General features: G+C 48.2%; 1 protein-coding gene across 4 annotated transcripts in view; it reads left to right on the top strand.

The window, feature by feature from the left end:
• LOC142567817 (USP6 N-terminal-like protein) overlaps positions 1-21,380 on the top strand; it is a 230,112-nt gene that overhangs the window by 92,672 nt on the left and 116,060 nt on the right. For 3 of the 4 annotated variants that reach the window (XM_075677966.1, XM_075677964.1, XM_075677967.1), the window contains exons 5-6: positions 9,802-9,882; positions 20,518-20,550. In XM_075677966.1, the coding sequence (XP_075534081.1) occupies positions 9,802-9,882; positions 20,518-20,550 (114 nt within the window). The remainder of the gene's footprint in view (positions 1-9,801; positions 9,883-20,517; positions 20,551-21,380) is intronic. The other variant, XM_075677965.1, reaches the window with a different exon arrangement.

Raw genomic sequence — 21,380 nt, 5'->3', positions numbered from 1 at the left:
GCGTCCAGCACTGCCAGCACAAAGGTGCACAAAGCCCCATTGACCCAGATATGTAACACACAGAGAATTTTCGAGATAAGCAGAGTTTCGTGAAATCCCAAATGTCAGAGCCCACTGGCCTCGCATAGGCCACACTTAGCCTTTCCAAAATGCCGCCAGTAATATTCTGGGTCACTGTCCTCCGCATCGGCACTGCACACGTCGGCATATTCGGGCAAGGGACATCCAAAAAGCCGACACCACTACTTTCTGCAACGCAATGAATTCTGGACAGTTTACGTTGAAAACCGAAGCTGAACTGCGGAATAGCTCAGTTGTCATACCTTTGTGGGATTCCTATAAATGATGCGGCATTTATGTATCACTGTCTGCAAGTATAATGCGAGCGTTTTCATCAAACCACAATCTGACTGGAACACTGTGCTGGCTTCTGGGCACAGCATGTGGGCCGATTGTGCCTGCTCGGAAGTTGCCGGTCGTCTTGCTCAAGGTCGTGATTAATACGCTGTGACCACATTGACGTATTGCTGACAGTGTTCCAAATGAGAGGGTGACTTCAACTCCCAGCTACTGCACGAGACCATGAGAAAGTGGCAGCGAGCAGCGATGGGCAGAAAAAAAAGCAGGAAGTGCTGTGCTCGGCTTGTGAGCTGCCCCCGGGTGGAAAAGTTGGTAAATGCAGCGCCGCCTTTTCCCTGGTATATCCAAAGTCGAAATTGTGAAATATCCAGAGCCCGCCGCAATAACTTTTCAAGAGGTGAAAAATGCACCCTGGCCCGGAAAAACAATTTTAACTTGACCAATATTCCAAGATACAGCCAAACACAATTATACCGATACAGGTTTTAACAATATTTTGATTATAACAATAAGAAGCTGCTGCATCAACTTTTGTATGTTTTCCATGGTGGAATAACCTGCTTACTACAATGCCCCGATGCCGCATTATCGGTTATAGTGATGAAGTCTGGCTGCTGAGTGTCCAAGCCGAAAGGCGGGGAAATTTGAAATTCTTGAAAAGAAAAGAAGAAAATGAGAAATTCCAGCCACTGCACGATTGCTCGCTGCTCTAACAGCCGCCGCGCACTCGTTTTCCAGCCTTCTCTGTGCGACTCTCTCCAGTTACCCTTCCACCCCTCCGAACAAGAATGGGCTGCGCCCATAGCTCTACACCGTGTGCTGCCCTCCGAAACACGAATGGACCACGCGAACTGTGCTCCTCTTAGATTGCTCGCATGTTGCTTGCTGGCTCCTCATTCAGCTCAGTTCTGCAAACAGCTTAATCACTGCACTCGTCTTTGTTAGTTGTGTTGAAATCGTTCCTGGCCACGGGGTTTCTCAGGCTCATTTGACTCTCTGCCAAAACAGAAGATGGCTGATCCACCCGCTGATCATCGGCAATGCATGACGGTGCCGGTGGAAAGAAAGCGCATGGCTATAGATTTGGAAACTAAGTGCTTCTAACTGATGAGGTATTCATTGCAAACGTGCTTGTATCAAATAGCAGCGGTGATGACAGCAGCGATGATGTTGTAGGGCAGGCTGCCTCAACGTTGTCCTCGCAAGAGGCACGGCAGATGATTCAGTCCCTCTGGGGCTTCATTTTCGCGAGGAACCTTCCACTGCACTACCTGGAGCACCTGGATGCCTTGAAGGATGTTGGCGAGCTTTGCAAAAAGCATGAAAGGCTGATGGATATAGGTTTTTCTTGTGCAAGCCAGTGAGAAGTACGGGGCGAGATGCTTGTGGCGATCATGCTTCGGCGTTTCTTCTGGATTTCTCAAGCTGACATCCTGCTGCGGCAACCCACTTGCATATTTTAAAAGGCCCCTTTTGGGGCCACCAAAGCGATGCCTCAATGACGCTTGCATATCACTTGCCATCCGCGACCCCTCTTTCAGTTCCTATAGCAGTGCCATTTTTTAACGCCGACAGCCGCAGCTTGTTAGACGCTATCAAAGTGCCTAGGAAGCAATTAAACAAGTGAACACAATCAGCAGCCAGATGGAGGAAGGTGATGGGGAAGAGCACTGACCTCCCCGCCATTATAGTGTTCTCACATCTGCTCTGCCATCCTCCTATTTTGCTTTTTTCATGCAACCCGGTTATAACAATTACCGTATTTACTTGCGTAATGATCGCACTCACGTAATGATGCACCCCTGAATTTTGTCATCAAAAATTTTTTTTTTCTTTCCTGTGTAATGATCACACTCCGAACTTGTCACAGCGATATGTCGTGTGCCAAGTCTAGCTAACGATGATCGTGCTTACAATCTGTCGAATGCTACGTGAACGACTCTTGAAGACATACCAAGCGGTCTGCATGCACCAAACATTCTTAAGCAGATGGTCCATTTCATTCCTTTCATCACTTTCCGCACTTCCATGAAAAAAAAGCTACAACCAAATTTGCCTTGGTTCTCTTATTTGTAGGCTTCATAATGGTTTTGGTCAACAACAACAAAAAAAGGCACCTTTCGATTCTTCTCGTCTGCACTCGTGGGCACACAACAAATCGCAAGTGACAGCGATAATGGCCACGTTTACACTGATACGTTAGCAGTATACCCTATTCATAAGCCGACGCTTGCAACATAGCCAAGATATTCGCCCACCCTTAGTGGAAACGTGCTGTAGGATAGTTGTGAAGACAAATGCCGCAGTTTCCACATCATGCCTGCCATGTGTTTCTATGTCACTGGCAGCAACGCACGCGCACCTCTGTTTCTGTCCCCTCAAAGTGGACGTCGCTACGCTATAGTCGTAAACTTGCCAATATTTACGATATTATTCATTACTGATATGGAAGAAACTGTTCCAATCCCTGTTTCAAACTGAAAACTGTTTCAAGCCCCAAGGTTCATTAGCGCTGGTAGAATGGCTTAAGTCGCACAATGTGGACTATTTCAATTTGTGAGCGGCGCCGCTGTGATAGCGAAATGCCATCTGGCATGACCTCATAGTCGAGTGCGCCAATTCGTCGGATGATCTTGTAGGGTTCAAAGTAGCGGCATAAAAGCTTCTCGCTAATTCCTTGTCGGCCTATTGGGGTCCGAACCCAAATGCAGTCGCCGGGCTGGTACTCGACGTAGCGTCATCGAAGGTCGTAGTGTCGGCTGTCGGGCTTCTTTGGTGTTCTGGAAATAGGTGGCGACGTCAGGATTCTCTTCGTCAGTGCCGTGCAGCTGCATGGTGTCGAGAGTCGTCGTCAGGTTCCTGCCGTAAACCAGCTTGAACGGAGAGAGCTGTATTATTTCTTACACTGCCGTGTTATAAGCGAATGTTACGTACGGCAGGATAGGATCCCAGGTCTTGTATTCGACGTCAACGTATGTTGCTAGCACATTGGCGAGGGTCTTATTCAGACGCTCCGTAAGACCATTCGTCTGCGGGTGGTAGGCAGTTGTCCTCCTGTAGCTTGTCTGGCTTTATTGCAGAATGGCTTGAGTGAGTTCTGCTGTAAAAGCCGTTCCTCTGTCGGTGATGAGGACTTCTGGGGTACCATGTCGCAGCAGGATGTTCGCGATGAAGAATTTCGCCACTTCGGCTGCACTGCCTTTTGGCAGAGCTTTCGTTTCAGCGAAGCGGGTGAGTTAGTTCGTCGCCACGATGATCCACTTATTTGCAGATGTTGACATCGGAAAGGGTCCCAACAAGTCCATCCCGATCTGCTGAAAAGGTCAGCAAGGAGGCTTGATTGGCTGTAGTAATCCCGTTGGCCTTTTCGATGGTGTCTTGCATCGCTGACAGTCTTAGCATGTCTTGACGTAACAGGCGACATCGGCAGTCATGTGCGGCCAGTAATACTTTTCCGGTATCCTAGATAGCATCCGAGAGAATCCAAGGTGCCCAGCAGTCGGATCGTCGTATAGAGCTTGCAGTACTTCCAGACGCAGCGTTGAGGGAACAACAAGAAGGTAGTTGACGCAGACTGGTGGGAAGTTCTCCTTTACAAGTAGGTTGTTTTGAAGTGAGAACGAAGACAGTCCTCACTTAAATGCCCTAGGAACAACATCGGTGTTCTCTTCCAAATGCTCGATGAGGCTTTTTAGCTCCGGTTCTGCTCATTACTGTTTAGCGAAGTCTTCCAGGCTTATTATTTCACTGAAGGCTTCGTCATCTTACGGCGGCGGGTCAATAGGGCCGCGTGATAGGCAGTCCGCATCAGAGTGTTTTTGTCCGGACTTGTAGATTACAGTGATGTCATACTCTTGCAGTCTGAGGCTCCACTGCACTAGCCATCCTGAAGGGTCCTTTAAATTTGCTAGCCAACCTAACGCATCATGGTCGCTGATGACATTGAATGGCCTGCCATATAGGTAAGAGCAGAATTTTGTTGTAGCCCAAATGATGGCAAGACATTCCTTTTCGGTCGTAGAATAATTGCCTTCCACTTATAAAAGCGACCGGCTAGCATAAAATATCACCCATTAAAGTCAGTCTTTCCTTTGGACTAGGATGGCACCGAGGCCTAGGCTGCTGGCGTCAGTGTGAATTTCGGTATCGGCGTCCTCGTCGAAGTGTGCAAGTACCGGCGGCGACTGCATGCGTCGTTTCAGTTCTTGAAATGCATCAGCCTGTGGCATTTCCCACTTGAACTTGACATCACATTTAGTTAGATGTGTTAGCGGCTCCGCGATGCGTGAAAAGTCCTTGACAAAGCGCCTGTGGTAGGCACATGTGCCAAGGAATTTACGCACTGCCTTCTTCTTGATGGGCTGCGGGAACCTTGCGATGGCAGCTTTCTTCTGCAGGTTGGGGTGGACTCCAGACTTGCTGATGACGTGGACCAAGAACAGCAGCTCATCATAAGGGAAGCGGCACTTTTCCGGCTTGAGAGTAATCCCTGATGACTTGATGGCCTCTAGTACTGTCGTAAGCCACCTAAGGTGATCGTAGAAATTCCTGGTGAAGACGACGACGTCCTCCAAGTAGACAAGACAGGTCTGCTACTTCAACCCAGATAAAACTGTGTCCATCTTTCGCTGGAACGTTGCAGGCGCCGAGCACAGACCGAATGGCATGACCTTGAACTCAAATAGGTCGTCGGCAGCGATGAAGGCGGTTTTCGCGATCTCTGGCGTCTACTTCTATTTGCCAGTAGCCAGACTTGAGATCCATCGACGAGAATTACTTAGCGTTGCAGAGCCAATCCAGTGCGTCATCTATCCTTGGGAGGAGGTATACATCCTTCTTTGTGATCTTGTTCAGTCGACGATAATCTACGCAGAAACGTAAGGTTCCGTCCTTTTTCTTCACCAAGACAACAGGGGATGCCCACGGGCTTTTCGACGGCTGGATGATGTCGTCACGCAGCATTTCGTCGACTTGTTCTCTTATAGCTTCACGTTCTCGCTGCGAAACTCGGTAAGGGCTCTGGCGGAGTGGTCGAGCGAACTCTTCGGTTATGATGCAATGCTTTGCAGATGCTGTTTGTCAAATCCTTGATGACATTGAAAAGCAGTCTTTGTATCATTGGAGCAGACTTCTGGGCTGTTGCTGCTTAATTACGGGGAGACTTGGATTTATGTTGAAGTCTGGTTCGGGAACTGCGGTCGTCAGGGTAGATGCAGCAGAATCCGAGAGGGCAAATGCATTGCTGGTTTCCAAAATTTCCTCGATGTATGCAATCGTCGCGCCCTTGTTGATGTGGAAGTCGCTCGCTTCTCCGCAGTGGCAGAGCAGGTGGTGGTGAGGAGCGCACCAGACGTCTGCCTTCCTTGGGTAGTTTCGCTGGATGAAGGGTGGGTGAGCTGGCGGAGGCAGCGGTGGACGGCGGAACTGTGTCTTTACAGCGCCCTGGCACGGGCGCGTAGGGTTAATTTGACGGTGGGCGACGACGGCGTAGGTCTTCGCTTCAGGCTGGGCCTGTGGCGATTCCGGCTGCGCTTTGGGAAGTTCCAGTGACCGCTGGATTTCTTCTCTCACAACGTCAGCGATCGAGGCAACCTGAGCCTTAGATCTTGGGAACATCCTCTGAAGTTGCGCTCTCACAACCACTCTGATGGTCTCATGCAGGTTGTCATTGGCCAGTGATTGAACTCCGGCGTAGCTTATAGAGTTACTGCGGCACTTGAATTATCGGTTCCACATTTCCAGGGTTTTCTCGATGGTTTTTGCTTTGGAAATAAATTCAGCAACAGTACTGGGCGGGTTGCGCATCATTCCGGTGAAGAGCTCTTGTTTTGCCCCACACGTGAGGAAGCAAATTTTCTTCTCCCAGGCATATCCGGGTCGGCATGGCAGAACAAGCGCGTCATCTCCTCAGTGAAGATTGCTATGTTCTCTTTGGGTAGTTGTACTCTAGTTTCTAGCAGAGCTTCGGCCTTTTCTTTACGCATGACGCTCGTAAATGTCCGCATGAAGCCGCTTCGGAACAGGTCCCATGTTGCCAGGGTTGACTCCCGGTTCTCGAACCGCATTCTGGCAGAGTCTTCTAAGGCAAAGTATACATGCCGCAGCTTGTCGTCTGAGTCCCAGTTGTTGAAAGTCGCAATTCGTTGATATGTCTTGAGCCAGGTTTCTGAGGCTTCATACAATCCATGGAAAGTTGGTGGGTCCCGAGGTTGTTGCAGCAGAATGGGGGACGCTGGGGCAGCCATTAGGGTTTCTAACCTGGGCTTGATTCCTCTGGTCTTCTCGGGAAGAGGTCCATATTCCGGTCGCAGTCCTGCCTATGGCTTGCTCGCTGGTCCTTGGCGATGTTGTGGTTGTCTTCGGGTTTTGGGCTTAAATTGCAGCCCTGCGGGGGCATTTGGTACATGAACGTAAAGTACCTCCACCAGATCTCGCGTAGTAGTGACTGTAAAGAAAGCAGCAAAACTTGGTATGATGAAACTAACATTTTATTGGGCGAACCTGTGCCCTCAAAAACAAGCTACGCTCAAAGAATGGTGACAGTGGTGAACACAGTCAGTGACCGTCGAAAATTTGATCAGTGGGTCAAGCGCGTCGGCTTTTATGCATCAGTCATCGAAGGCTCCAGAGTAATCGCTGGGACCCATGTGTCTTCAAGGAAGTTCTACATCATTCGCATCGCACTATGAAATTAGATGACACAAGGTTCGGTGAAAACAGACAGCGGCTAGAATTCTCGATAACTTTCGAGAAACTTCCGATTCATGCAAGTGGATGCTGCGCTGTGCGATAACATTTGTTAGGTGGTGAAATGCGGTCACCCGATAAACAAGTACTTGTGTCAATATGTACAGTACGATGAGCAAAACATGAACAAGGTGAATGCAGGAGCCAACGTTTCGACAAGTGGACTTGTCTTCTTCAAGGCGACATATGCTTTCCTCGCCACAGTATGTATAGGTGGGGTTCTTCTAAAGGGGAGAGGGTGTGAGGCGGGAGGGTGCGGAAAAGAGGGAAGGTGTGTTAGCGTGTCGAATTGAGAGTAAAGGAACGCGGTGCACAAGGTCAAAGCCCCACACCCTCTCCCCTTTAGAAGAACCCCACCTATATATACTGTGGCGAGGAAAGCGTACGTCGCCTTGAAGAAGACAAGTCCACTTGTCGAAACGTTGGCTCCTGCATTCACCTTGTTCACGTTTTGCTCATCGTCTTGAATTTCCATCTCCCGCATTCCCCGTCTTTTCCCTGAATAGGTACAGTAGTTATTCTGCAGAACGCGTTGCAGGTCAAAAGCAAACTGCCGGTGTAGGCTGCCCAAGCCCCACCGGTTTGCCATGCATTGGCATCTCATGCTGCAACGGTTTGTGTATCACTTTACGTTATGTAGATGCGCACTGCAGTCGACGTCTGTCAAACTTTTTAGTGACTTTGGATCATAGGTTCTCCCAGTTAGTACATTTCTTTTTGCATTGTTTTCTAAAACGTATATACGGGGTTCTTCTGTGATACACTGTTGTGCGCCGCGAAAACAGCTGAAATTTTATTAGACCGGACACTGCACACTCTTCATCTCAAGGGAGCCCCACTCCCAGCCACTGGCCAAAGGTATGATGTGGATGAGTCGTACATCAGTGACGGAACGGACTGTTACTGCAAAGATTTGAGTGCCGTTGTATGCAGTTAACTTTCTGCAGGTTATGCACGTGCAGATTTGCTGTTGTAATGGGGGGTGTGGGTATACGCAGAAAAATACAGCACTTCTATTTCATCTGCTTGTTCTTGCATTGTGCAGTTCCCTGTGCTGGAAACGAAACTAGTGCGGCACACTTATAACAATCATCAGCAGCAGCAGCCATGTTACGCCCACTGCAGGGCAAAGGCCTCTCCCATACTTCTCCAACTACCCTGGTCATGTACTAATTGTGGCCATGTTGTCCCTGCAAACTTCTTAATCTCATCTGCCCACCTAACTTTCTGCCGCCCCCTGCTACGCTTCCCTTCCCCTGGAATCCATTCCGTAACCCTTAATGACCATCGGTTATCTTCCCTCCTCATTACATGTCCTGCCCATGCCCATTTCTTTTTCTTGATTTCAACTAGGATGTCATTTACTCGCGTTTGTTCCCTCACCCCCAATCTGCTCTTTTCTTATCTCTTAATGTTACACCCATCATTCTTCTTTTCATAGCTTGTTGCGTTGTCCTCAATTTAAGTAGAACACTTTTCGTAAGCCTCCAGGTTTCTGCCCCGTACGTGAGTACTGGTAAGACACAGCTGTTATACACTTGTCTCTTGAGGGATAATGGCAACCTGCTGTTCATGATCTGAGAATGCCTGCCAAATGCACCCCAGGCCATTCTTATTCTTCCGATTATTTCAGTCTCATGATCCGGATCCACAGTCACTACCTGCCCTAAGTAGATAATATACGAGTGCAAAGGGAATCCCATTGTTATAACCAATAATTACCATAACTGGGTTGCACGAGAAAAGCACAGGGGACAAAAATTCAAACATTTTAATAGACACAAGTAGAGTCGAACCCACTTGTAGCGTTACTGGTTCTAGCAATACTTGGACGGAACAATTAGCAGCTGCTCCACTATGAACTTTTGTGCATTATTTGGTAAAATAAACTGCTTTGATTCACTCTAATTGTCTACCATCCCAACAACGAAAAAATTATTGCGATAGGATAAGTAGAAGCAGAGTATCACTGCTTTAAAGCTGTGGCTTCATCAGAAATGCCGTTTTTAGATAACCAGAAAAGGCATTTCACAATACATGCATGGAGATTTTGGCAAAGGTTAAATATTAGACCATGGATGATACAGGGGTCCAATCAAGCAAAAGTACATGCTCTGCACCAATGAGGAGCAGATGAATGTGAAAAGATATTTCAGCCGATTTTCGGCTCCAAAGACCAATGTCTTGCTTAATATTGAGCCGATTAGCCCACAAACGAGTTCTGATCACTTGTACAGCATGCTTTATTTGCTTGTTTAAGGCAGAAAGACAAGTTCTTAATGTACAAACGCACTTGTGCGAGAGCATGCAACAGATACAGTGGGTCCAGCTGTGCTCTTGTTTTGTATATGCGTGGCAAGCGCACTTTCTTGGTTGGGCACACACTAGTGCACTGCACTTCTGGAAGTTCAGCTGAAGGGTGAGCAAGAACAAATAATGTGTTCAGATCTTACTACGTGTTAGAAGTCGGAAGCTGTGGTGAACGAAGTAAACAATCATTGACTTGGGAACGCCAAAGCAAACGAACAAAGTGCATGAAGCATTCTAACCAGAAGAATCGGTGCAGAAAGTTCTGGTGAGGAAGTTCATCGATGCCTTCGGTGTTCGAGGTGTTAAAAGGAAATTCTAAGACGTTGACTCGAGGTGTGTGAGGGGTGGTGCATTGCTGAGCCAACTGGTCTTTGCTGTGTGCAGGTTCGCGACCAGGAGAATGTGCGCCTCAACAAGTGGCGCAAAATGCTCGAGAGCTGGGACAAGTACTACCCGAACGAGAAGGCAAGTGCAAGTTTCGTGCCCTTGGCCAAGTCTCTTGCCAGAACGTAGTAAAGAAAAAAATCTTTTAACAGCTAACCTGCCTTGATTCATGCTTCACATACAAATCTGCTGCAAGTGACTATTGGGGGCGAGGACTTACGGAGTCTCCATCTGTTGGAAGCGCCTCCCTTGCTTAGTATGAGTGATAACGTGGCGGGCTTCTCATAGGTTTGGCTTACGGCGCTCAATAAAAACACCACACGCCAGCCCTTCTGGAGATTTCTGTAAGTACTTTCAAAACAAGGGAAGTTTTTTACTGCCAAAATAATAATCTTGGGCAAACTGAAAGCACAGGATCGTTTTCAGACGCTATCTTTCTACCAAATAATGTACAGTGAATGCCACTGCGCGTGGTCGCCATGATGTTCGGCTTTTTGCATGAAAGGTACGCAAATGCCGAGAGAAAACTATGTGAAATATGTTCTTATAGTTAGCTGTCTGTATAACCGAATGGAGCATAACAGAATGAAGCCTCAATGCAGTGATCGCACGGGGTCGCAGCGACTGAGTGCACGTCTGCATGCGCGTCCGCGCACAATGTTTCGCTTTCACTGCGAGCACGTTTTCCCACCGTGCTGTGAGCTTTAGGCCTCAGAATATGAGCATTTGACAGTACACGAGCAACCATTGTTGCGTGGATGCTATCAGAACTGCTAAAAAATAATTTCGCTATAGCAACTTCGACGCCTACAGCGACTGTGATGTACTGCCGCCACGATTCAATCTTTTCTTTTTTTCTACATTCTTGGACGTTTCAATATTATTTCACAAGCTGTGTCGCACTGTATGTTAATCAGTCTTCTCAGCGTGCGATTTCCCGCTGCGGCTTTTTCGTAATCCAGTGCATTAATTCACAACATAAACATGACCATATGCCATGCCTTTCCTTAATGTGCGTCTTACTGCTCCCTTTCTGTTCCAGTGAACTTGCCAGTATCTAGCATCAACAAGTTCATAGACCAAACCGTCATGACATTAACCGGGCAGCAGGCGAGGGCGTGCGTCTCAGTGCGCGTTTTCTGCTACTCACCGAACATAGCAGTCCGACGCAGTAGCAGAAATCTTCCTCGTGTCTGTGCTTGCTGCATACCCGAGTTGTAGTCGGCGGCTGTCTGCCGGTTCTAAGTTTCGCGGGTCAAGCTTCACGCAGCCTCTTGTGCTGCGGCTACATAAGGCTGACACCGGGCTCCGTTGCGTACGTCTGGTGCTGTGGCACCGAGCAGTAGCCTGCCATGCTGCACGCCTCCAAATGCAGCCACTACCTATTATAGTACTTTCAAATGTTGTCAAGCAGACACCCACGGCGGGAAAACCTCACCACTTAATCAGAACTGCAGCACAGGTGGGACTTTCGTTTTCAGTTCACTTCGGCACTGCCGAAGCAGCCGACGCAGCCGCTGTGTCCACGTGATCCCTCATGCCATGTCGCGCCGACGGTGGCGCCAGCTATTCCAGTGATGGAGCTCGCCCCCAATATCCGTTTTGGTGACAGTGTGCTTATTTGTGTACACGACTTGTTTTTACCAGTTCTGCCTTGGGGAGGCAAGGAAAACAACTCTGGCATTGCACTGCAAGCAGATTGAGCCCCCCTACGCACGTAATGTGCCTTAATTTTAGTTCAGTGCTTTGCATATTGCTGTGTATGGCCACTTTGATGAAGGCAGCACCATGTTCAGTGCAATGGTCAACATGCTGGATTGTGTTAGTGATGGTAAAAGAATTCATTTTTCTTTCTTTATCATAATGCTTGCAGCCAATAACTAACTTACTCATGTGCGTTGAGCCTATCAGTCAGTGCTTTTATTTAAAGAATGCGACGTAAACAAGTCTGCACCGAATACTAGATTTACTTACTCCACGTATACAAGTAGTGCCTAGAAGATGTACAAAGCAGCACCCTACTGCCTTGGCTTTTCCTTGAGTGGAGTCTGCAGGAACATAAGGGGGTTTAGTGAGACATAATTTTCAACAGGTATGCTGCTTGTTACGTAATACGTCAGTTTCAAATCCTCATATTGCAATAAATTGTTGCTTCAAAATGAATTCACTTTTGCCTCTCATATTCTCCACGAGTGCACGGCAGAAATTGCCAGGGCAGAGTGGCATGCTTAACATGAATGACCAGTGCTGTTTAGCACTTCATGGCCTTGAGGGTTGGTCGAATGCTGTGTAATGTGAGCCAGTTGGAGGTTGCATTATTTTGTAAGGGAGATGACAAATGCAGAAGTGGTATTTTGTTTCATAGACTATGTATTTCTGGTCATTGTTCTATGGATTATGTCACATCAGGCCTTGGCAACATTGGCTTCCTTTAATGAAGCACCTAGCATCAAGATAGGCATTCTATATACAGTCGATCCCGGTTATATCGAGCTTGGATATATTGAATTATTGTCGATATCGGAGAGTACTCAAACCCCACCTTGAAAATCCTAACCGTAGCAATGTATGAACTCTCATTCACTGCCACATTTGATATATTTAATGCTGTGCCACGCCCAGTAGGACACGCAAACACAGTGTATTTCTCCTCAACGTATGTAGTAATCTGGCTCACTTGCGCCGTCGTTTCCTCTCTCTGTTTCGAGGGGTGCTTGCCTTGGCGGGCGCACACTAGTTTCTGGTGGGAGGAGACTTTAATGCGCCAAACGTGACCTGGGGCTATGGCTACCCTACAGCCAAAGGTCAATGCCTGTGACAGGACCTGCATGATTCTGAATTAACTCTTATTACCAATCCCACACTGCCGACTCGCACGGGCACATAACGGCATGGGACATGACGGACCTGACAGCAGTCCGAAACATCCCTCAAGCAACGTGGTGCAATACCTTTGAAGATCTCAATAGTGACCACATGATCATAGAAACACGAATTCCTCAGGCAGGTATAGGCCGCGTGCACCGCCTATAGAGGCGCCGCTGATGGCCACCTAGCGGGCGCTTCCAACAATACGCGCGGGAGCAGTAGCAGACGACAACGCTTTGCAGCAAGGGTGACTGAAGTTCGCGGCTGCGATTTGTCCTTTGTTCGGGCGCCAGACTGCTTCTTCCGCGGTGACAGCTGTAGGGAAGACACAGACCTCTGTGGGAGCGGGTATGAACAAGATGTTACCGGTGTTTGGGGCAACATGGTCCACATACGCGCCAGGTGCGTCCCGCAGACAAACGCCATGAAGACCATTTACATGAAGTGGAGCTCATGTAAACTAGCCGACAAATTTTGTTGAATAATGCGATGTCTCGACCGTGTTTTTTTTAAAATTCTACCCTTGCCGTAATGCTGCTTCTGCACCTCAATAATAAGCACCCGTCGTTACTGCATACTTAGATAACAAATCCGCACGGTGCGATGTCTGCATATGCCATTGTGATTTTTCTGCCGATGAATACATGTGACGCCGCCGAATAAGTGTAGTGAAAGTCGCCTGAAGAAGAATAATTGCGAATTTATTGATAGAAACGCGTACACTATAGTCAACGAAGCCACCAAACGCACGGGTTAATAAAAGTGCGTGTTAGCGCTGTACCGCCGATAAACTGCCGTTCGCGCTGCAGTTTTTGCAATTTTAAATTCCCTAAGGGAGCTGCTTGGAAACGTACAAAGCTATAGTCTGACTAACTTTGCAGTACTTTTTTTAAATCTTACTAGAGAGAGGTGCCACATGATATATTTAAAGGCAGAGCAGCGCCAGTCAAATTAGATCCAGCGCTGGCGGCAAGGCCGGGTTTAGTCCTATGCGGCGTAAGCATAATAAGAAATAATTCAGTGAGTACAAAATTCACTTGCAAGAAGCGACTACGTTGTGAAACAAACAAATCACTCGGCGTGTCAAGTTTGCTCAGACAGCATCAAGGTGTGATGACTTACCAAACGTGACGCGAACTATTCAGTGAAAAATGGATCAGCGAAAATTGGAACAAAAATACCATATGCAGCAACTATTAGCAATTCTCACCCTGAGCTACCTATTTTCTAAACACATTTCCCAAAAAACCACAATATCTAAGATGCCCTCGGGAGAAATGAATAAAGCTGTTAAAGAAGCACTTGCTTGGTGTCATTCCGATAAGACACAGCGTGATTTATACCCTTTACAAACGAGGCAGGGTGAAAACCTCGCAGCTCAAAAGAATCAAGAGTTATGCATGAAGCAACTAGCAACAGTTAAACATGTGTGAAACCACACATAAAATAGATGCAAAAGAATGAAGTGCGCGACAGCTGGTGCGAGGATTTACCGGGCCACATAAAACTAACAATTTCAGTTCTTGCAAACTTCTTTAGCTTTAACATACAACACAATGCGCTCATGCAGTCGTGCTGCCTAGCTAGCTGAACGCGGTAAAGAAGCGGAAAACAATATAAGCGGCAAACGGCATTCCAAACTTTAGCGAAATGCCCTTAAACCGCATGTTGCACTGCAGCCGAACTTCGTCGCTTACGCGTCTAACTACAATCGACTAAATAAATAATAATAAAAAAGAAAAAACACCGAAACGACAAAGGAAAGGATGAGAACAAGAAATTTCGCGCCGAAGCGACGATCCATTGCCACCATTGCTCCTGCTGATGAGGCTTTGCGGGGAATAATTAGAACCGTACGCCGGCACGTTTTCGCCGGTATTTGAGCCCCCCACCCTGCAACAATTCTTCTTCGACATTCTTCGGAAGCTTTGGCCATCCCACACATGCGAAGGGTGTTGCCTATTTTGCTCTGAAAACACAAATAAGACGGAGAAGCACTATCAGCGACGCAACAAACTACGGCGTGGTACGGCGCGCGGCTCGCTCCTCTCCCATGCGTTCTGCGCAAGGCCGCCACCAGTGGCGCAGCCATCGGCGTGCACGCCGCGTATACCCCCTCCTTCTAAGCTATTCTAATGGACAGCCTGGGACAAGTTCAGAAAGCAGTGAGTTGAACAGAGAGGTGAGGAGACCATCGATGACATTGAGGCATGGGTGGAGACGCTCAATGATGACATGAACAGGGCGACACAGACAGTCACACTCGAAGTCCAGGTTGACAAGATCGGCAGCAGACTAGCCCACCTCTGGGAAGCCAAGACATCACTACACGCAAGATGGAAGAAGCAACGGCACAACCGAAAGCTTCGTAAGAAGACCGCACACATCAGTCGCCAGCTAGAAGAACATTGGCGGACCTTAAGCCGCCAACAGGAGTACGACATCTGCAATGCAGTCGATGAGCCATTAAGCACACCATGTGCTGCAGAATGGCAGCATGTGGCGTCTCCTTCGTCACCTCTTGGGGGAAACACAGAGCAAGTCTGCTTAGCGAGCAAACCTGCAACACCTTTTGCATAAGGAACGGGTTAATACGAGTGATCAACAGCTCGTGACATGCCTGATAGGCAAGTACTTCCCTCGACGACCCTATGTTCAACACAGAGATTACACTGGAGAGACAAAGGCGACACTCAATGAAGAATTTCACGAGTCAGAGATCCGCAAAGCTCTCCATTGTGGTTCTTTAGCCACGCTCGAACACATGCTCTGGTCTTGCGAAAGAATTGAAGACTCGGCAATCAAGGATGCGTCCAGGTGGGAGGCTGCACTTCGCTGCCCGGACCTGGATGAACAATTCTGGGCTGTCCAGCAGGCTCACGACGTGGCCGTGAGGCTTGGCCTTCCGGTCCCGACGTGGGAGCAGCCCGCTTAGTGGTAAGTTATCACTACTTGCAGGACCAAATAAAGTTTTCCGTCCATCCATCCATCCACTACCTTAATGGCAAATGAGCACCTGGTCCTGACAAGGTTACAAACGAGACACTACGAAACTTCGATGATGTCTCGGTCATCGTTCTCACGGCATACGTAAACAAAAGCTGGCGAGCAGGTTGCATCCCGGAGTCGTAGAAACGCTCTAAGGCAGTCCTGATACTGAAGCCAGGCAAGCCGTCCAGCCTCCATCACTTGCGGCCCATTTCCCTCACATTCTGCGTTGGCAAGGTGATGGAGTACGCGTTCCTCCCCCGTTTCAACTGCCACCTTGAGGACACTGGAGCCTAACCACCCACCATGGTGGTCTTCCGGTGACACCTCTCCGCTAAATATGTCATGCTCCAGCTATACCACCAGGTTATTAACAACCCAGCTAGTGGCAACAGGGCCCATCCTCAGCCTAGATCTGGAAAAGTCATTCGACAATGTAGCACATGCAGCAATCCTGAGCCGCATAAACAAGCTCAACTTGGGCAAGCGAAACTGCAACTACATCAGAGACTTTCTGTCACGCCGCAGTCACCCTTACAGTCGACAGCATGACATCCGACGAGCATGCACTAGGAAGCACTGGCACTCCCCCACCCTTTTTCAACCTCGTGATGCTGGGTCTCCCGGCCTACCTCGACGAGATCGATGGCCTCCATTACGCCTTGTACGCAGATGACATCACCCTGTGGGTCAACAAGGGCAGCGACGGTCAGATAGAACCCACCTTACAAGCAGCGGTCTCTGTTGCCGAAATCTGTCTCCAAGGCACAGGTCTCTATCTCCACTCAAATCAGAGCTGCTCCTCTACCGCTTGCGCAGCCGGCCCAAGCCTACAGGCGAATCACACTAATGTGACAAAATAATCGTGCATACGCAAGACGGCTCCTGTATTCCCAGAGTCTCGAAGATACGCATTCTAGGCATGCATATAACAGCCAACAAGTCAAACATAGAAGCTATCCGGAAGATCGAAGGCAAGGTTACAGCGGCTACCCGCCTATCAAATGCATTACAAACAAGCACACAGGCATGAAGGAGGACAGCATCATGCACCTCATACACTCCTTCACAATCAGCCACATTACTGATGTGGCTGCCTTCCACAACTGGAATGTCACCGAAAGGGAGAAACTCAATACCCTTACACGCAAGACTTACAAGATTGCCCGTGGCCTACTGGAGTCCACAAGCACTGCTCGTCTGCTACAGCTGGGGGTTTACAACACGCTTGAGGGAATCGTGGATGCGCAAAGAGCCTCGCAACTCGAACTCATGTCCCTGACAGCCATGGACCGGTACATCCTGCAGAAACTCTGCTTCGATTACCACGTCCAACAGGGTCAGAAATGGGTTATTCCACTTGACCTCAGTGACACGCTGATCATCGCCTCTATCCCTCGAAACATGCACCCCGAATATAACGGTGGCCGACGCCAGGCCCGTGCCAAGGCACTGCTGCGCGTCTTTGTTGGGAAGACTATGCGCTTCATAGATGTGGCAAAATACACACGAGAACACCAGTTCACGGTGGTAGTCGTAGACGTTAACTCCCGGCTTACGCATGCATGTAGTGTCAGCACGGAACACCCAGAAACACCGGAAGAGGTTGTGATTGCGCTTGCACTTGCACTTACCGACCCTCTCTGCGAGGTAGTTCTTAGCAACTCGCAATTCGCAGTTCATAACTATGCGCGGGGGCGCATTTCCTCCGAAGCTCTCCAGATCCTAAGGAAAACTGGTCGACAGCACTTCAATAGCACTGCAATCATGTGGTTCGCAGTGCACGTCGCCACCCCCACCGACAAGGGCCCCCCTTACTTGAACGATGTAGCACACCAGTCTGCGTGAGAACTGCGCCGCCGTGCAGAATCGAAAACCCCCTCTTCGAGTTCGTAATTTTTGGTTCGAAACACGCAAGAACGCTTAGTCAGATACGACAACACCAAGCACTACCAGCTAGGCAGGTGGATATTGCCCCCACCTCACCCCAAACTGAAATGTTGTCAGGCAGTTGTCTGGCGACAACTGCAGACACAAACCTTCTGCAGTCCGGTGCGATTGCGGCATATTTTTTCTGCGCAATACCCGAGTGCTCTTTGGAAGTTATGTCAGCAACTAGAGCGATGCTCTCACACATGTTGTGGAAGTGTCCTGTTATATCAGCTAAAATGGCAGTAGCTCCGCAGGCTCTTGCGTTGAAGTGGACCGCTGCTCTGCGCAGCTCTAACCTCACGACACAAGAATGGGCAATCCAGTAGGCCCGAGAGGTGGCGATGAGGCAAGGCCTTGAAGTCCCTTCATGGGAGACCTGAGCCCGGGTCTTTAAACTTTGCTGGTTTTACAATAAAGTTGTTCCATACGTGCCACACCGTGGCCCTGCAAAGGCAGTTCTCGTAGTGCATTATCACTTCTCGCTTCATTGGAAATATTTAATGCCGACATATTTGAAACAGCATCGTTTTGGCACATGCTGCCAAACAACAGATTGAACCTGAAGTGGAGTACGTGTGACGGAGGACAAATTAGTAGGGTGTTTGTAATAACCTGTGTCGGCTTCCAGTTTCGGTTTCGAATTGGTTACATCGGGACGCCACTCAGCGCCAAACGCTGTAAGTACACCTGCTACGGTTCCCCTCGCTGGAATAAAGTGATTCTTTGTCTGATCCCCGACTTGAGCAGTCCGGCTCTTCTTTGTGGCGCTGCGCGCCCCGGCCGTTTAGGCCTCATGCCGTAGGTCTTCCATCCGGCCACCCCGTCGAAGCCACTACAAACTGGTAACAGTGTTCTCAGTTTTGCTGGCTGCGCATATAGACGACTTGTGCAGACCTGCAGCTGTTTGTTATTGGCAAGAGCAGACTGCCACTCTGCTTTAAGAATGCAAAAGGCCTCCCGGTTCGATACGCATTTTGCAAAGAAACGTTGGTGAAACTCAATCCCGTCACTGAGTGGTGCAGGCATAGGATGCTGAATTGGAGATGCTGCGCCACTGGATTTGTTTTGCAGACAAACAGCATTTTAGTATTCCACAAGATCAATCCTAAGAGGTGAGCCAAGATGAATCTGACCTCCACTTGGACAGATCTTTACATTACAGTTTGAATTTAACAAAACCACCACACTCTACATCCGCACTCCACAGAGGACCATTGTGGCAGCAGCAGCAAGCAAGTCTCATCAGCATGCAATTCTTGGGTCTGTGCTGAACGCAATTAATTCGCGCTCACATGGATACACGTGTTTGGGAATGGACTCGAATGTTCTGCAAGCTGATAGCCACTTTTGAAGCTAACAGCGTGTCTGTGGTGTTCGCAGTCACTGGTGCAGGGGCCGGAGGGGAAGAGCTGAGAACTAAGGGGTGTACTGGCCACGAGGTGCCGAAGGGCTAAACAGCATGCAAGAAGAGATGCCTGGACTACTTAGGGTGGTCGGGAAGCGAGGACGAATCGTTCCAAAGGGAAGTCTGTTCCGAAACCCAACACACCGGTCCGCCTGCCTCATTGCCCACGTATGACAATCGGCGGTTTAAACAATGTATTGTTACTTTTGTAATGAGCATGTGGCCAGACACGTTCACATGGGATTTGCAGTGAAAGTGCACTGATTATAGTACGGCATGTATCCACATAGGCTAGTTTACTTTTGCAATGTGTCAATTCTTACCTTTTTCTTGGAAGAAAATGTGCAAAAAGCACTTCAACATGTGCAAAGTGCACCACAGACTCGCGTCCCTGTGACAAGCTCTTTTAGGGTTAGCAGAGTGAGCGAATTGCAACGTTCATGAACAAGAAAATCCCTGTCATCTTTTTCTGCATTCAACACAGCCTTGGAGAAGCAAATTGATAAGTTTCCACTCTCCACGATCTCAAGGAAACTGTGCGAGACATGCAGAGATCTCGTATAAGCTTCAGATAGGCATATTTCATATTTCGAGTCGTCAGTGTACTGTTACGTTGTATTGACGATGAAGAACAGAGTAGCAAAACTGTGAATCGCGAAACAAACTTTTTATTGGGCGAAGCTGTGCCCCGAAAAACCAGTACAGTCAAGCACAATGATAGCGGCGAGCACAGTCGGCGATCGGTGAAGTCTGCACGTTGTTGAAGTCAAGCATGTCTGCTTCTATTAATACATGGCCAGTCGAAGGATCCAGCGAAATCACTGTTGCCCACGCGCTTTCCAGAAATTGCTAAACAATTCGCATTGCACATACAATCAGATTACACAAGGTTCGGTGGCGGCAGACAAAGGATATAACCGTCGATGACATTCAAGAAACTTCCGATACATGCTGGCGCATTGTACGCCTGGCGATAATGTTTAACATTTGATAGCCAGTGAAAGCAGTCACCGGAGAAAGGTAAACAAGTACACATGTCAATATCGGAACTATTTCATGATCACCTTTGAGTTCAGTATGTCCGGGATTATTTACTGTATATCTTCCTCGGATGCTGCATGACATGCCAAGCTGTTGCCTCAAAGTACTGCTAATAAAGATGATATTTTAAAGCTTGTTACACACACCTAAAGGCACTTCTAATTGGTCCTACATTACAGAATCAATATGTGAGCTATGTAAACACTGCAAAGAAAATCTGTTGCTGCTATGACGAAAACGATCCCCTTGTCGAGACATTGACTCCAGGGCAAGGCATGCCTCGTTCGACCACTATTGCAGCAGTTACCACAGTGTCGACACTGACTTATCCTCTTTCTTTGTCCTCCTGTTCATTGTCGTTGCTGTGTTGCTCATTGTTGCAGTGCCTTGACTAAAGCTTTCTTTGCCATGCACTCTCTCTCTCTCTCTCTCTGCTTGCTGTGCCTCTCTAACCGACTAACAAAATGTGGATCCCTCTCCAGGAGCGCACCAAGAGCACAAAGTACACCACTAAGGTAGGGCTACACACACACTCTCTCTCTATTGGCTTCCTGCTTTGCACTCCACCTTTTGTCACACGCTGGTTTGTGTTGTACTTCTGTTCATCCTGCATGATTTGTGTGAGTGCACCTTTCGATAAGTGAGCAGCCTGCTCAACCCACAGTTTAGGAGAGAAGTAAGCTAGTCTAGTTGATACCAGTTCTTGATGAACAACACAAAACATGGATAGAGAGAGATGCTAGAGAGACAATGACCAACACGACAGGCGGGAGCCTATCTGCTCCCATTTCCTACCAACTGCATCATATCCTGGCATAAAAAAACAAACGGCTCTTTTTTGCCTCAGTGTGACCAAGGAACATGTAAGGGCTCGCAGACATCTGTGATTGTCCACCTTCACTTGGTTAGTGACTGCAACCTCATGTTACCTGACCAGATGAATATTTATCTAACCCTTGACTATGCAAGAACAAGAACATGGCACTGACTATCAACTGATGATTTTATTTGTGTTGCTGCCCCTTTTTTTGCCAAACATCTGAGCCAAACATTGCGAAACGCATGAGCTACACAGAAAAAGTGGGGAGTGGGAAATGAGGGGAAAGAAAATGGGGAAGGAAAATTTGCACAAGCGATAACCACCAATACCTGTCTTGTTGCTGTCATTCTAGCATCTTTCTCTGTCTGTGTTTTTCACATAGTTGATTATAAACCTTAGAGTCACACTTATGCCAAGTGGGAAAAGAGGTGCTGTGGTTACGTAGCATTTGGTCCACTCTTAAGCAAAATTACACGCTTTTGCCACACAACAATAATCGTCATCTGTCTTGTCCGCATTTCCTTT

The sequence above is a fragment of the Dermacentor variabilis genome, unplaced genomic scaffold, assembly GCF_050947875.1.
Source record: "Dermacentor variabilis isolate Ectoservices unplaced genomic scaffold, ASM5094787v1 scaffold_14, whole genome shotgun sequence".
Taxonomy (NCBI): domain Eukaryota; kingdom Metazoa; phylum Arthropoda; class Arachnida; order Ixodida; family Ixodidae; genus Dermacentor; species Dermacentor variabilis.
Note: the sequence above shows the minus strand (reverse complement) of the source record. Positions and strands in the feature narration are given on the sequence as shown.